This window comes from Chenopodium album, chromosome 5 (assembly GCF_948465745.1).
Source record: "Chenopodium album chromosome 5, dcCheAlbu1.1, whole genome shotgun sequence".
Lineage (NCBI taxonomy): Eukaryota > Viridiplantae > Streptophyta > Magnoliopsida > Caryophyllales > Amaranthaceae > Chenopodium > Chenopodium album.
The window spans coordinates 19,905,068-19,920,810 of record NC_137838.1 but is presented as its reverse complement, the minus strand read 5'-3'; the positions used below and the strand labels follow the sequence as shown (position 1 = coordinate 19,920,810).

Genomic DNA, 15,743 nt, shown 5'->3' with positions numbered 1-15,743 from the left:
GAGCGATCGACCCTCATATCGATGCTCAAAGAATTCGAAGACGTGTTTGCTTGGTCATACAAGGACATGCCTAGAATAGATAGGAAAATTGCGGAACATACCATTCCTTTGAACCCTACTTCTAACCAATAAAACAAAAGCTTCGACGAATGAAACCGGATGTTGCATTAAAAATAAAAGAAGAAGTACAAAAGCAGTTGGACGCCGGTTTTATTCGCGTATGTAATTACCCTGAATGGGTAGCGAACATCGTTCCAGTCCCTAAAAAGGATGGACGAGTTCACATGTGTGTCGACTTTAGGGATCTTAATAAAGCTAGCCCTAAAGAGGATTTTCCTCTACCACATATTGATATATTGGTAGATAACACGGCTGAACATGCGATGTTATCCTTTATGGATGGATACACAGGTTACAACCAAATTTTAATGGCAAAAGAAGACGAAGAAAAGACATGCTTTATTACCCCTTGGGGTACGTATTGCTACACAATCATGCCATTTGGTTTAAAAAATGCAGGAGCTACGTACCAAAGAACGACTACGACTCTCTTACATGATATGATGCATAAAGAAATAGAAGTTTATGTGGATGATATGATCGTAAAGTCCAAAGATAGAATGGGACATATAAAAGCTTTGCGCAAATTTTTCACTCGCATAAAAGAATATAAAATGCGATTGAATCCACAAAAATGCGCCTTCGGAGTAATTTCTGGTAAGTTACTTGGATACGTAGTAAGCACACGTGGCATCGAGATCAATCCCTCTAAAATAAAGGCAATTTTTGACATGCCTCCCCCTCAAACAGAAAAAGAATCTAGGGGATTCCTTGGCAAACTACAATACATTAGTCGATTTATCAACAAATTGACTATGACTTGTGACCCAATATTTAAAAAGTTGAAAAAAGAGGAGAAACATGAATGGGATTATCAATGCCAAAAGGCCTTTAAGAAAATCAAAGATTATCTCAAAAGTCCACCAATTTTAGTACCACTAGTACCCAAACTACCTCTTAGGCTATATATTACAGTTACAGACACTGCCACAGACGCCATGTTAGCACAAGAGGTAGAAAAAGTCGAACGTGCAATGTATTACATAAGTAAAAAATTCATCCAATATGAAACAAAATATAGCACCTTGGAAAATACAAGCCTAGCATTAGTGTGGGCAACCAAAAAGTTACGACATTATATGTTACCACACACTACTCATGTGATTTCTCAATAAAATCCGATAAAGTATTTGTTTGAACAACCACCCATACAAGGAAGGATATCTAAGTGGTTGGTGATGTTGGCCGAATTTGAGCTAAAATATATTCCTGAAAAATCAATGAAAGGAAAAGTAATTTCCGACTTTCTGGCACAACATCCAATTAAAACAAGTCGTGCAGAAACTACTCATCTTCCGGATGAAGAGATTCTCATGACACAAGATGACAAATGGGTAATATACTTCGACGGTGCATCCAATAAAAAAGGATGTGGCGTAGGAGTTTTACTCATAAGTCCAGAGGGAGCACATACTCCAATCTCTGTTAAATTAGACATTGAGGTTACTAATAATGCCGCAGAATATGAAGCGTGTATTATTGGATTAGAAGGAGCGGCTAGCATAGGTGTGCAAAAATTAGAGGTATATGGAGACTCCGGTTTGATTATAAATCATATACTAAAAAAATGGGAAATAAAGAACTTCTCAATGATATTACACCATTATGCGTTGATAGAAGAGAACAACCAGCGTATTGCAACGTAATAGAGGAAATAAATGACATTGAAGGAGACAATCCTTGGTATGATCATATCCTCCAATATATTACTCATGGCACATATCCCGAAAATACTTCATCGAAAGACATTACGAACACTTGCGGCCCAATATGGTCTAATTAATGGTCAATTATGCAAAAAAGGACCTAATGGTCAAAGCTTATTATGTATAGGCCAACCGGAAGCCACACGCCTTATGGAAAATACTCACAAAGGTGTTTGTGGACCTCACATGAATGGTAAAATGCATTCAAAAATAATTTCACGACAAGGGTACTATTAGTCCACTATGGAACATGATTGCATACAATATGTCCACAGTGCCAAATGTTCGCTAATTTACAACACTTTCCACCATCCGAACTATAAAATTTCACTTCCCCTTGGCCTTTTTCCACTTGGGGAATTAACATAATTGGGAAAGTCTCTCCAACAGGAGTAGGAGGGCACGAGTACGTATTAGTTGCCATTGATTACTTTACCAAGTGGATTGAGGCTGCTTCTTACGTGAATATCACTTCTAAACATGTCGCAAAGTTTCTCGAACAAAACATATTTTGTAGATATGGAGTTCCACATGAACTAATTAGTGATCAAGGATCTCAATTCAAAGCTGAAGTCGAGACCCTCTTAACTCGTTATAAAGTAAAACATCATCACTCATCTCCATACAGACCCCAAATGAATGGAGCTGTAGAGTCGGCAAATAAAAATATAACAGTCATCAATAAGAAAATGGAAGAAAATTATAAAGACTGGCCGAACAAACTACACTTCGCATTATGGGGTTATAGAACGTCTATACGAACATCAATAGGAGTAACTCCATACTCATTAGTTTTCGAAATGGACGCAGTTCAACCAGTCGAACTGGAAATACCATCCCTACGCATCGCACTATAAAGTAAGTTACCGAAAGCTGAATGGGTAAGAGCAAGGTATGAAGAGCTTTTATTCCTCGATGAACGATGATTAAGAAATTTGCATCATGTACAAGTCTACCAAAGGCGCATTGCGCGTCATTTCAATAAAAGAGTCAAACCTAGAAATATAAAAGAAGGTGACTTTGTACTAAAGGAGGTTAGAGGTCCACCAACCGATCTAAGAGGGAAATTCAAACCTAATTGGATAGGTCCCTACCGCGTAATTGAAATCTTATCAGGAGGAGCCGTAAGATTAATGGATATTGGAGGAGATGAAATTCGCAAATTAATATACATTGATCGCCTTAAGAAATATTACATATGAAATCCAGATAAAACTCGTTCACTCATACAACCAATTTTAATTAGCATTCAATTGAAAGATTCTGAGTGTTATGCATTTTACCGAATAACACGATAAAATACATAACACTTGGGGGGTAATTTAGAAATAATAAACCGTTCTAAGTGTTCAAATTTTTTCGAACATCACGAAAAAATCTTCACACTTGGGGGGGTAATAATACAGAATTTTAAAAATAATTTTTTCAAGACATTCGTAGCACAGGTGTCGCGCGCAACTGGAAGAGTTGGGCGCGGATGTCACGCGCAACTGATTTCGTTGCGCGCGACAGGCTCGCGCAACTACAGACGTTGTGCGCGCCACCTGATGACAAACTACGAACCCGAATTGTTGCGTTTGAATGAAGTTGCGATTTCTACTTGCAGCAAAAAGAGGGTGTTTCTTAAATATAACATATACTTGGAAAATAAAATTAAACTTTGATTTAATTCTTTTAAACAAGGTTTGATTAATTTTTTCATTTAATTTGTATCTAAGAGATTAAAGAAAAATTAAAAAAATACATAATAATAAAAAAAACAACATTAGAACTACTCAAAGACCTAATTTTGTTATGCGAATACGTAGGCAATCTTTATGATTCGGTCATATCAAAATATAAAAATATAAAGCTCATTTTATTTCATTCAAAATTCAAAAGAGAGACTTTGTCGAATTAGATTGTAAACGGAGAAAAAAAAAACATAGTAGTGATTACACTTTATTCGAAAAAATAAACTAATGATAAAATTGTGTAACACTCTAAGGTTTTACTATGTCCTTGAATGTCACAGATGATGGAGGAGTAGTTTCCATCGCAACATTTTCAGAAACCTTTGAGCTTTCCCCTACACTCTTCTTCTTCACCCAAACATTGTTTTCAATTAAGGGATTAGGGCCTTTGCAACCCGTTTTCCTTTCCCTTTGACTATTGGAGCTTTCTTGCGAGTATTTGGTGAAGGTTCTTTGATTTTCACACCTTGTTGTGCGGGTTTGGAGGGAAATTTCCTTTTTGTTTTCTTCGAACGAGCCTTAGGGGATGGGAAGTCTAATTTTCTTATCACTCCTTTGTTTTGATAACTAGGAGGACTAGTAGTGGTTGAATGCATCGAAGGCTTAGGTGGATTGCAAGCGGTGGCGGCTTGAAGTTGAGATCGATCCTTGTTTAATTCACCCTTATCCTCCACATTCATCCAAGCCTTGTAAAAGGAAGATAATGTAATACTCGCGGTAGGATTTTGTATCACCCACCTAGGAAGACTTGACCAATATTCCATCCAACGAGCAATTCTTTCGGGTTTAATGATCACATCTTTAGGGGCATCACAATCTCGCGGGGGAATAAATTTTCTCATCCCGTATTGTCTCATTACCCGACAAGGAAAAATATAAGTAGTACTAGATAGGCCTAAAAGCCTAATGTAAGGGCAATTGAGCCTATTCCCAATCATACTATTTATGTTCCACCAAGGAATCACAAAACGTATGTTAGGAACCCTACGACAGAAAAACGACGTCCATTCCTCTTCATTCTTATGCTTATAAAGGATTCGACGTCCAAGGGATGTCTTTAATCCATTAGCCTCAAGGTTTTGTGGCTGATCAACAATTCACAAGCGCTCCATGAGCCAAATATAAAAAAAAAATTAGTTTGCGATTTTTTACACAAGCAGGTGGCGCACGCAACCAAATCAGTTGCGCGCACCCTCTGCGCATAGAAGAAGATTGCGCTAGTCATGCCAGCGCAACTTCGTGATTTGCGCTGATAAATGCCAAACAAAAAAAAACAAAACAAAAAACGTACGTGTAATAGGAGTGGACTTCCTGTGAAACCGTTTTCGTTAGGATCTCCTCTAAGGTGATTCAAGCACAGAATGGTTTCCGCCTAAACCAAAGGAGCGGGTGGATGACACTCCTCTATTTTTTCTACTATGGACACCATGGAATAATCTCCGTATTCTTTGCCTGTCCTAAGTAAACAATTAACAACAAGACAATAACATAAAGCACGAATTTTAAAGCGTTGTTTAGTCATGTTGTCACGAGGGGCAACAAAATGTTCAATAAATTGAATTAAGTTCACGCCTTCTTCAGTTCCTATATTGGTCATATCATTGTTGGACAAGCCAAAAAAACTTTGGAATATAGGTTTGGGATCCGACAAGGTAGGCGAACAAGTCGCAGGGAGTGTATTTGTAGGGAAACCTAGCAAGGCCTTGAACTCACCGGGAAGGGGGACAATTTCGTCCCCTCTAAACAAGAAAAGATGGTGGTTAGAGTCACAATGGTTGACTGCGGCATGAAGAAAATCAAAGTTAACCACTAGTTGCATATAATTCAATAAAGGGTCTAAGTGGTAAATTTTGAAAGCTAGTTTGTCCTCGGTTGAAAGGGTAGTGACCCATTGCTTCAAACGTTGTTCAAAGATCTTCACCATTGTTCAAAAAAAGAGAGAGAATAAGAATTTAGAGAGATTAATTCTTTTTAGTTTCTTACATTACTAAGCGGATGAATGCGAGATGATCAAAAGCCTACACGAAACCACGTTTAAATAGACCCAAGAGGGAAAAGTTTTCGGCAAATTTGGCTTAAAGGAAAGTTCACTAACAGGTGGAACGCGCAACTCATGAGTTGCGCGCAACATCCGCGCGCAACTGATTTACATGCACGTGACAGCCGCGCGCAACTGACGCAGTTGCGTGCGTCTCCCCTGACGCGACATGTAAGTTGGGTTTATTTCCGTATTTTGGCTCATATAATGACGGAATCTTCACGAAATCTTAAGACGAATCATACGCTTGCCTTCTAACACTTTGTGTCTCTTTTCTTGCCTACTTTGTTATTTTCTTCTTCTTTTCTGTTATTATTTTATTATTTTCTTATTTTTTTTCCTTATTATTTTCCTACTTTCTTTTTCTTTTTATTTTCTTTATTATTATTTTCCTACTTCCTTTTTTTTATTTTATTTTATTTAATTTTCTTATTTTATTATCTCTTTTTCCTTCTTTTCTCTTTCTTTTTCGAGTTTGTATATTTTTTCGAGGGGGGTAAGTCGGGAATCCTTTCCCTCCCTCGAAAATTTTTCGCATGGAAACAAAAAATAATAATGACATAATGTACACATGGAAACAAAAAATAATAATGACATATATACAAATGTGTCATATATACAAAAAATGCAAAAAAATATATATACATCGGTTTCCTAAAAAACTAATAAATGTGTACAAGAGGAATCAAGGTACTCGGCGACTACTAGACGGTTGCTGCACATCCTGCAAAATCCAAAACGAAGATCATAACATGAAATGTAATGAATTCATTGAAAAAAAGAGAGAAATAAAACTTACTGCGATCATCCGATGATCACGACATGATAAAGTCACGAGGGCTCTCCGATAAGCAGCTCGAAAAGCACGCAAATTCCTCACCATGTCGTTCATGGTTTAATACGGAACCTGTTCAAAGAATACAAGGACAGTTAGTAAACAAATGTATATGAAACAAAAATTAAATAGAAATATTTAAGTACATATACAGAAAAGACATACCGACTCAACCATCTCAGGTAAAAACGGTATCCCCTCGTCATCCTCGGCTGCTGGAAGGGTCTCACGAATTACCGATCCGACAACATCAGTATACGTGATCTTCGCTGTAGGAGGCACCCAACCACCTAGCTCCACCCGCTAAAATACATGTGACAAAAAACGATAAAAGAGTAAAAGTTCCGAAAAATAAATAGAAACACGGAAAAGAGAGAATTAGAGTACTAACCGGAACAAAAGTCGAAAAAGGAGTCAACATGGATGCTATAAAAGCCAGATAAGAAGCCTCCTGAAGCACCAGTTGCTCCGCTGGATAACCAAGGATCGCCTGAGCTCTATCCTCGATAGACAGCAAGTCTGGACGCAGCATCCAGATCAGGGGATCCGCAGGAACCAAAGGCTCCTCAGATGAAAGCTGCTAGAGAACACGCTCGCCTAAAAACCAAGCGTCTGTCCTCTGGAACACCGAGAGTCCCGTATAGAGGGCCCGAAAACGGCAACAAACCATGCCAGATCGGATAGCCTTAGGGACTTTGACGATCAAACTCCAAGGACGGAGATCGATCTATAAAACAAAACCACATGAAAAATCGTCAGAAAATGAATAAAATAAAAAAAAAGAGCACATGTAGTTGGAATACTCACCGACGCACGAGTCGCCGAAAGGATCCTTTGGCGAAAGTCGCCGGCATAAGTAGCTTGTCTCCTTTTAATAGCGACTAATCGATGGCTGATAGGATAACGAGCAGCCCCAAGCACCCTGGGGGCTAAGAAAGGCAGGTACGAGTATCTCCAAGCCTGAAATCGAAAAATAAAATAATGAGTCTAAAGGAAAAAACGAAAGTAATAATCGAAAGAAGGATACGACCATGCCACGTAAGCGAGATCTGAGGCACCTCAGTAGCTGCCGCGGAATCCATGACTTAGGTCGCCTTGCCCATTTCCGTAAGCATACAGGCATACGACACCATTGCCCAACTCAGGTCACCGACTTGCCCCAAATCACTGAGGCAAATAAGTAACCTAATGGCGAAACGCTCTCCTCGATCACTCAAAATGGTGACGAAAAGAACGTGAGCAATGTATATCCGAGCCAGCTGCTCAAGTGTACATTGCCGGTCAAGCTCATCATCCGACAACTCGTCGGCAAGAACCGAGTACGGACATAATTGCGCGTACACGTGGAGAGCTGACGCAAGACGGTCCCCCACAAGGTCGTGCAACCCCTTGTCTGACCCCTTAACGAACTCTATAACTACAGGCTCGCCTCCGAAAGGAAAACCCATAATCATAGAGAAATTGAAAGGGGTAACCGTCATCTCTCCCCATGGAAAGTGGAAAGTGTTGGTGGAATCCCACCAAAACTCCAGCAGTCCACGGAGGAAAACTAACGATGCAGGCTAACTCGATAAATCCCGAAGAGCCGCCAGTTGGGAGTCAATCCTAGAAAGTGCTACGATCTCTTTTGCCACCTCGGGCAAACTCTCAAAACGGGCTCGCAGGTCACCAGAGCCGCACAAACGCAAGCTAGGCTCACTCTAAATAAAAGAATAAAAAAACGATTATGGTTTAAAAAGGAGAAACAAAGAGAAAGAAGCAAAAGCACGAAAAACTCATAATGCCGCGCCACCCTCTAACCGAAACGTGGTGGTCTAGGTCCCACTTAAGGACCCTAGGGTTCCAGTTGGGAAGAGCCTCCCAAACCACCTCCTCTTGGCAACGTCGATCAGCCGCGACGCGTTGCTCTCGAACCTCCTCTCGAAGACGGGTCACCCATTTTCGAGGGCGAACCGCCTCGTCCAGACCAACGAGAAACTCCTCAGCATCGACAATTGGAGGCGAGTCCATGCTATGACGGATAAAGTATCTATAATTAGTTTACTTTATTTCCTAAACTAAACTAATATATGTATTTTAGACCCCTTTCGGCAGCATAACGACTGCCAATAGGGAAAAACACGAAAATAGAATGCCACCCATACTTGGGGGCTACGATACCTGCAGTTAAACTCAGTAAATGGGGGCTTCTAACACCCACAAAAGCCATTCTATACCAGTTTCAACTAAGTATTCAAGGGATTGTATTCTAAAATCTCAAAGAATCAACTAATTCTAGACGAATAACAGTAATATAAACATAATTATCGTCTTCCAAACAATTTTGAAGTTCGAATATGGCAAAAATAAGCTAAGAGTATGTTTCGCGCCATTTTTCAACAATTCAAAATTCACAAAAATAAATTATGAAAGTTATATTAATTCCATCACTATAACATACTTCATAATCAGCAATTATAACCAAAAAGAGCAAGAAAAAGCAATAAAATCAAGCAAAACTTCGAAAAAAGCAAGAACGAATTTGAACAAAGAAATTCTCATACAAGGTTCAATACTTAACCATTTTTCATGAAATTTGTTGCAAAACACTCCTTAAACATAACATAACAACATAGAGAAAACAATTTCAAGAAAAATAAGCCGAATCAAAAACCCCCAAATTCAAAATTTGGGGTTTAACGATTCGAAAATCGTTCGAATTCAGCCAAAAAAGATCAAATTTTAGGAAAAAACTTACATTAGGTTACGATAAATATGAATTGAGGACGAAATTTGCTTCCTTTAGCTTCGAAAATCACAAAAATCGAGTTTCCTATAGAGAGAAAGAGTCGTTAATGGCGAACGAAGGAGAAAAAGTGAAGTGAAAAATCGCGTTTGCGATTTTCACTTTACTGACATAAATGTCACACGCAACTGAATCTGTTGCGCGTGACATGCTAGCGCAACTTAGAAAGATGCGCGCGCCTGGCCTGCGCGACCTTTTGAGTTGCGCGCAGGTACTGGTCACCAAAAGACCAGGATTTTGATTTTGATCCGTTTGATCATTTTTTGAACGACTTTTGCTCGTTATTAGACGTAATGGCACGCAAATTATCAAAATACTTTTAAATCGCTTAGCATATTGTAGTTTGTTTTCTTTTTTTTTTTTAGTTTTTTACATCATATTGCATGCACACCGTGCTTTGTGCCTTCCCCAAGCATACGTTTTGAACTTTTTTCGTAAGAGTACCCATAGACAGGTTTGTCATTTTACTGTATTGACGTTACAAATGTCCGGGTTTTCTTCTTTTTTCACGTCCGAAGCAAAAAGGAAGGCGTTTTCATGCGGCGTAAAAATGCAAATGGCGTATCGTATGACGCAAAATTGTACGGCGTAGGTGTTGCATAAAATTTCACTTAGCCCAAGCTTTGGGAGATCTATCTCTCGGGACTAAAAGGTAAAGAATTACTGTATAGCTCAACGAGTCGATAGGCGCGCCAAACCTTTAGGAACATGCACTTCTTGAATGGGTACGGTAGTTAGTGCGCTTACTAACTTCCCGGACAATTAGGGTGTCGAATTCATCCCCTATATAAAGAAGTGACGAGACGATGTCGCGCCTATGTAGTCACGTGCCCCCAGTCCTAAGACATGTGTACTCATCATGTGGACAAAACTGATGAAAGAGTTGCTGACTTTCTTCCCTCTCACTGAATTTGGATATATGCCTCCAGTCCTGAGACATGTATTTCTATCTTGTGTACTTTCGGCTCGAATACCGGACCCGGCTCGAATACCAGACCATTTGGCTCTAATACCGAAAACCCTTTTTTCATCTTTTACTTTGTTAAAGTCAAGCTAAAGTTTCATTGACATATCGAGGGACTTTAGACCAACGATGACACGATTGAGAGGAAATCTTCCCCTTTTGTCCTTTTAAAACCGATCTATTCTCATGACTTGACATCACCCAGAACACCTTTACTTGTAAAAGCAATTTACAATTGCAAATGATCAATCTAGATTCTTTAGCGTGTTAAGACTAGGAAGGACTTTTTCTAGCCTTAATAGCTAATTGTTTCAAACACTTAGCGAACCAAGGATTGTTTCGACATCTTTAAACATTACTGAAAGATTCTCTATCCTTAGAGAACTTTGTAGTATGAGTCTCGGATTTATTTCCTTGACTACTTTGATCACTGTCTATTCTAGACTCGATCAAAGTGGGGGCTAACTGTAGACATCTACTTTTGGCCTCCTGTCCCGACAGGAAATGCATGCAATGAAGATAAATAAAACCATCTTCGTGTTGGATCGAAGTGAAGAATACTTATGGATAACTAGTTAAGCCATCAAACACAAAAAGACTATCCCAAATTAAAGAAAAAAGCCAAAACAAAGGTCCAATTAACTAAACCCGATCATAATTAGGCTTAAGCCCGTGGTTAAACCCCAATAAAGACGGATTTAGGAGCGCCTATGTTAACACTTAGTGTTGCCGCTGGAAAAGCCGCGCGCATCTCAAAGAGTCGCGCTGGGCTACCGCGCGCAACTAATTCAGTTGCGCGCGTCACCCATCGCAACCTTCAGAGTTGCGCTGCGGAAGATTCAGAATTATACGGAAAATATAAAATCAAATCTTACCATAAAGCCGGGCGCAAGACAATTAGTTGCGCTACACATAGCAGCGCAACTCAATCACTTGCGCTGGGATGCCGCACGCAACTCATTCTGTTGCGCGCGACACCTGCTACGGCAGAATGCTCGAAACCCTAAACCTAATCATTCCCTATAAATACGAGCTTAGACCTAGGCTTAAATAGACATAAATTAACCTAAAACCTGGCGAAATTACTTGTGAACTTGTGCAACCTAGCCTTCTTGTCCTAAACACTCACCCATTCTATATCTTGTTACTACGTTGGAGGTCCCCCAAACATTCAGGAATTCAAATCGTACTACACCTTAACAAGTGTAAAGTCTTAGGATTTTAAGTGGCCAAGGGCATTTAAGGAGAGTACCCCTTACGATGGGATCACCCTCCTTACAACAGCAAAACAAGAAGATTCTGGAAGAAAGAGTACAGAGAAAATAGAGGAATATTTTGGGAAAAGTTTGATTAATTGGATAGAAAATGAAAAAGAGAGTGCAGAAGAGTATTTATACATTATTAATTAGCTATTACTAGCAGAAGAAATAAAATAATAAATATAATAATAACTTAGGATGAGCTGGCACTCTTCATAACTAATTATGTTAGACTACTACTGACGTGGAGCTGGGAGTAGGAGTGGATGGCTCAACATCCCCCCCCCCCCCCCCCCCGCGCAAATTACGCATGGGATTGATCATGCCTAGTTTGTACAACAGATTGTAAAACTGAGAAGAAGGCAACACCTTAGTGAAGATGTCTGCTAATTATGAAGCAGTAGGAACATAAACCAACTCAATCAGGCCCTCAAGAACCTTATCCCAAGTAAAATGCACATCAATCTCGATGTGTTTGGTTCATTCATGTTGCATAGGATTTTTAGCTATGTGGACTGAACTATGATTATCACAATGCAATGTGACTGGCTTCAAATTAGTGGCACCAAGCTCTTCAAGCAAATGAACAGACCATGAGACCTCACCAGCAGCAAAGGACATAGCCCTGTATTTTGCTTCAACAGAACTCTTAAAAACTACAGCTTGCTTCTTAGCCTTCCAGCTATAGGAGACCTCCCAAGGAGCAGAACATAACCTGAAATGGACCTTCTGCTATATCTACAAGCTCCCCAATCTGAATCTGTAAAAGCTTGAAGGGTTATCTGACTGTAAGCATACATAATAATCCATTGGCCTTGTGTTCCAGCAAGATAATGTAACACATGATGCAAAGCTGCAAAGTGAGGTAGCCTAGGAGATTGCATAAACTAGCAGAGATGCTAGACTGTGAAAGCCAAATCTGGTCTGGTTCTAGTGAGAAAACTCAACTTGCCAAAAATACACCTATACAAGGCTGGATCATTGAAAAGATCACCCTCATCAGTAGAGAGCTTTAGATTCAGAGGCAAGGGAGTGACTGCAGACTTGAACTTAACAATCCTACAGTCTGCAAAGAGTCAATAGAACTAGGAAGAGAAGGTTGAGAAGTAGAATGTGTTTGAGAGGAATCAGAAAGTGTTTGAGAAGAAGAGATAGGAGAGGAATAAGAAGGAGAAGAAAAAGATGATGTCAAAGAAAGTAAAAGATTTATAGGTGTTAATGGATGAGAAGGAATGTCAAAGAACTCTTGTAATGGCATGTCAAAGATAGGTGAGAAATCAGTTTGTGTAGGAAGGAAAAATGGAGAGGGAGGTGAAGAATTATGAGCAGAAATATGGAAAGGAAAATGTTGCTCCTTAAAGACAACATCCCTAGTAGTATGAATAGTCCTAGTGTCTAGGTTTATAACCTTATAGCCCTTTTGACCAATAGAATACCCAATAAAAACATGAGGTTTGGCCTTAGGATCAAATTTACTCCTGCTCTGCTTAAGAGTGGATACATAACACAAGCAACCAAACACTCTCATGTACCCTAATTCTGGAGGTTTCCCAAATAACATCTCATAGGGACTCTTATTGTGTAAGACTTGTAAAGGCATTCTGTTGATTATATGAGTAGCACACATAACAAATTCATTCCAATAGGCAATAGGAAATTTAGATTGGAAATAAAGAGCCCTAGAAGTTTCTAAAAGATGTTTATGCTTCCTCTCAACAACTCCATTTTGTCGAGGAGTATCTGGACAACTTATATGATACTCTATGCCCTTTTTCAAATAAAAATACTTCATATCACCCTCACAAAGTTCTAGTGCATTATCAGTTCTCACACATTTTACAGTTGCAGCAAATTGATTTTCTATGTAAGCAACAAAACTAGTGAAAACAGAAACTTTATCTGACTTGTACTTCATGAAAAACACCCAAGTCATTCTAGTGAAATTATCCACTATAGTAAAAAAAATTCTACATCCAGTATGAGTTTGTTCCCTATATGGACCCCAGACATCCATATGCAACAACTGAAAAGGAAAACTAGACTTTATTGTGCTTTACTGAAAAGACAATCTACTTTGTTTGGCAGCAGGGCAAATTTGACAAAAAGAAGATCCTAAACATGGTTTATTACCAGCAGAAGAGAAAGAAGTAACATAACCAAGTTGAAAAACTGGCAGGTGACCCATCCTCAGGTGCCACAACTTGGTGTTATTCTCTGACTGATCTGAAGAAGTTGTTGCAGAAACAACCTTATTACCAAAAGACCAGCAAATCTGACTTGTGACCAAGGAGTCATTAAGATAGTACAACCCATTCCTGATCCTACCAAGAACATGTGTCTGCATTGAAGAGCTCTAAAGAACACATGTATGATTAGTGAATATAGTAGTGCAATTCATGTCCAAACATATCTTGGGAATATATATGAGATTGAATTTAAAGTCAGCAACATATAACACATCTTTTAGGACAATATTTGGCACTAGATTGACATTTCCTTTATGAGTAATTATCACTTTCCTCCGATCATGGATAGTGATATGAATATCAGCATTAGTAAAAGGACTCCAAGAAGTAAAGGACTCCCTATCATGGCAAATGTGATGACTAGCACCATTATCAATAATCCAAGTATTATCCTTAGAAGATAACAAACAAGTTATACCTGCAACACATGCAGACTTAACAATGCTTGTATCACCATTGATCTCTGAATCCATCTAATGTCTAGAAAGAAAACTTAAGAACTATTGTGCATGTCCTGAAGGAATAACCAGATTCCCTTGATCATAAGTGAAGAAGCCATGTTCATCAGAATGAACTGCAGCTGCAATCTTCTTTGGCTTGTCAAATTTGAAAGAAGGAGGATATTAATTCAACTTATAACACCTCTGCATACTATGACCAAGCATCTTGCAATGGTCACTGTAGTCACAGTTATCTTTATGTAAGAAGTACCTGCTCCAGTAAAAATCTACGTCTCTGATAAGAAAAACTATTATGATTCTGATAATTTCCCTGAGATTGAAAACCAGAAGACCAATTCTGAGGTTTAGAATTGTTGTTCTACCTATCTTGAAATATGCCCCTAGGCATAGCTAGAGCAACAAATTCATCAGTCACAGACACTAAAGTGTCCTTATGTCCCTTATACAATTGCCTATGCTTCTCTTCTTGCATAAGGATTCTATAAGCATGAGAAATAGGAGGTAAAGGTTGCATAATGAGGATACTACCCCTGACTACCTCAAATCCATCATTTAGCTTCATCAAGAATTGCACAAGCCTTTTGTCCTCCTGTGACTTGAGCAGTCTCTAAGCAATAGTGCAGGTACAGTTAGAATAATAACAGAAAGGCAAGGGGTCAACATCATCCAACTGATCCCACAACCTCTTGAGTTTAGTATAGAATGTGGAAATATCATCAGAACCTTGCTTGAGCTCAGTGATAGGCTGTTCTAAAGCAAATAAAATAGTGTCTGAAGAAGCATCATAGCGTTCCTCAAGATTTTGCCAAATTTATTTCCCTAGTAGAACTAAAATATAGAACAATTCTAGCCAAATTCTGATCAAGTACACCTAAAATCTAGGAGATAATCATACTGTTGCATCTCTTCCAAGCTCTCAACAGATTGGATTCAAGCAGAGGTTTCATAATTGATCCATCAACGAATGAAACCGATCTTATTCTTAGCAGATAGGCTAATCAACATTGAACGTTTCCAATCACCATAGCCATTACCATCAATTTTTTTCGGAAACTAACTTCATACCAGGATTATCAGATGGATGAAAAAAATAAGGTGAATTAGGATCCTAAGAAACATCTAAAACAGGAGTTCTATTTTCCATTATGAATCAACAAGTAAGGAAAATTCCTAAAAATAATTGTGCGAACAATCAACAAGCAAAAAAAACGAAGAATCAATCGAAGTGTAAGGAGGGTGATCCCATCGTAAGGGGTACTCTCCTTAAATGCCCTTGGCCACTTAAAAGCCTAGGACTTTACACTTGTTAAGGTGTAGTAGGATTTGAATTCCTGACTGTTTGGGAGACCTTGAATTAGAATTGATTCCATCATCACGCTTTTTTATAAGAAACAAGCAGGAGTTGCCAATGAGTTTTAGGAAAAACTCATAAACCTAGTTCATGCCTTTCTTCCATGTGGAGTTCATGGAATAATTAGCACAAGTCATAAGTTTACCCATGCCCGAATTGGTCTATAAACCAGAAATGAGTTCGAGAGCGAGGGTACTAAGATAACGTTCATTTTAGAGGGGAATCGTCATCCTAGCCCTAGTACG

The 15,743-nt window shown here is 38.9% G+C and overlaps 1 protein-coding gene across 1 annotated transcript; it reads right to left on the bottom strand.

Moving 5' to 3' along the window:
• Positions 1-14,309: 14,309 nt before the first annotated feature.
• On the bottom strand, positions 14,310-15,094 carry LOC145632719 (uncharacterized). The gene is made up of 4 exons (XM_081685062.1): positions 15,043-15,094; positions 14,809-14,897; positions 14,510-14,754; positions 14,310-14,397 (listed from the first exon to the last, which is right to left on the bottom strand). Exons 1-4 carry the CDS (start codon positions 15,092-15,094, stop codon positions 14,310-14,312), a joined length of 474 nt encoding a protein of 157 aa, XP_081541188.1.
• Between the last annotated feature and the right edge of the window lie 649 nt (positions 15,095-15,743).

Bases quoted from the DNA above. Each gene is read 5' to 3' on its own strand.
- LOC145632719 (XM_081685062.1), bottom strand. From the start codon at position 15,094: ATGAAACCTCTGCTTGAATCCAATCTGTTGAGAGCTTGGAAGAGATGC. The intron at 14,755-14,808 runs GTTGACCCCTTG...ACTATTGCTTAG, and splicing joins TGTGGGATCAGTTGGATGAT to AGACTGCTCAAGTCACAGGA. The intron at 14,398-14,509 runs GTAGAACAACAA...TTACTGGAGCAG, and splicing joins AGGGGCATATTTCAAGATAG to GTACTTCTTACATAAAGATA.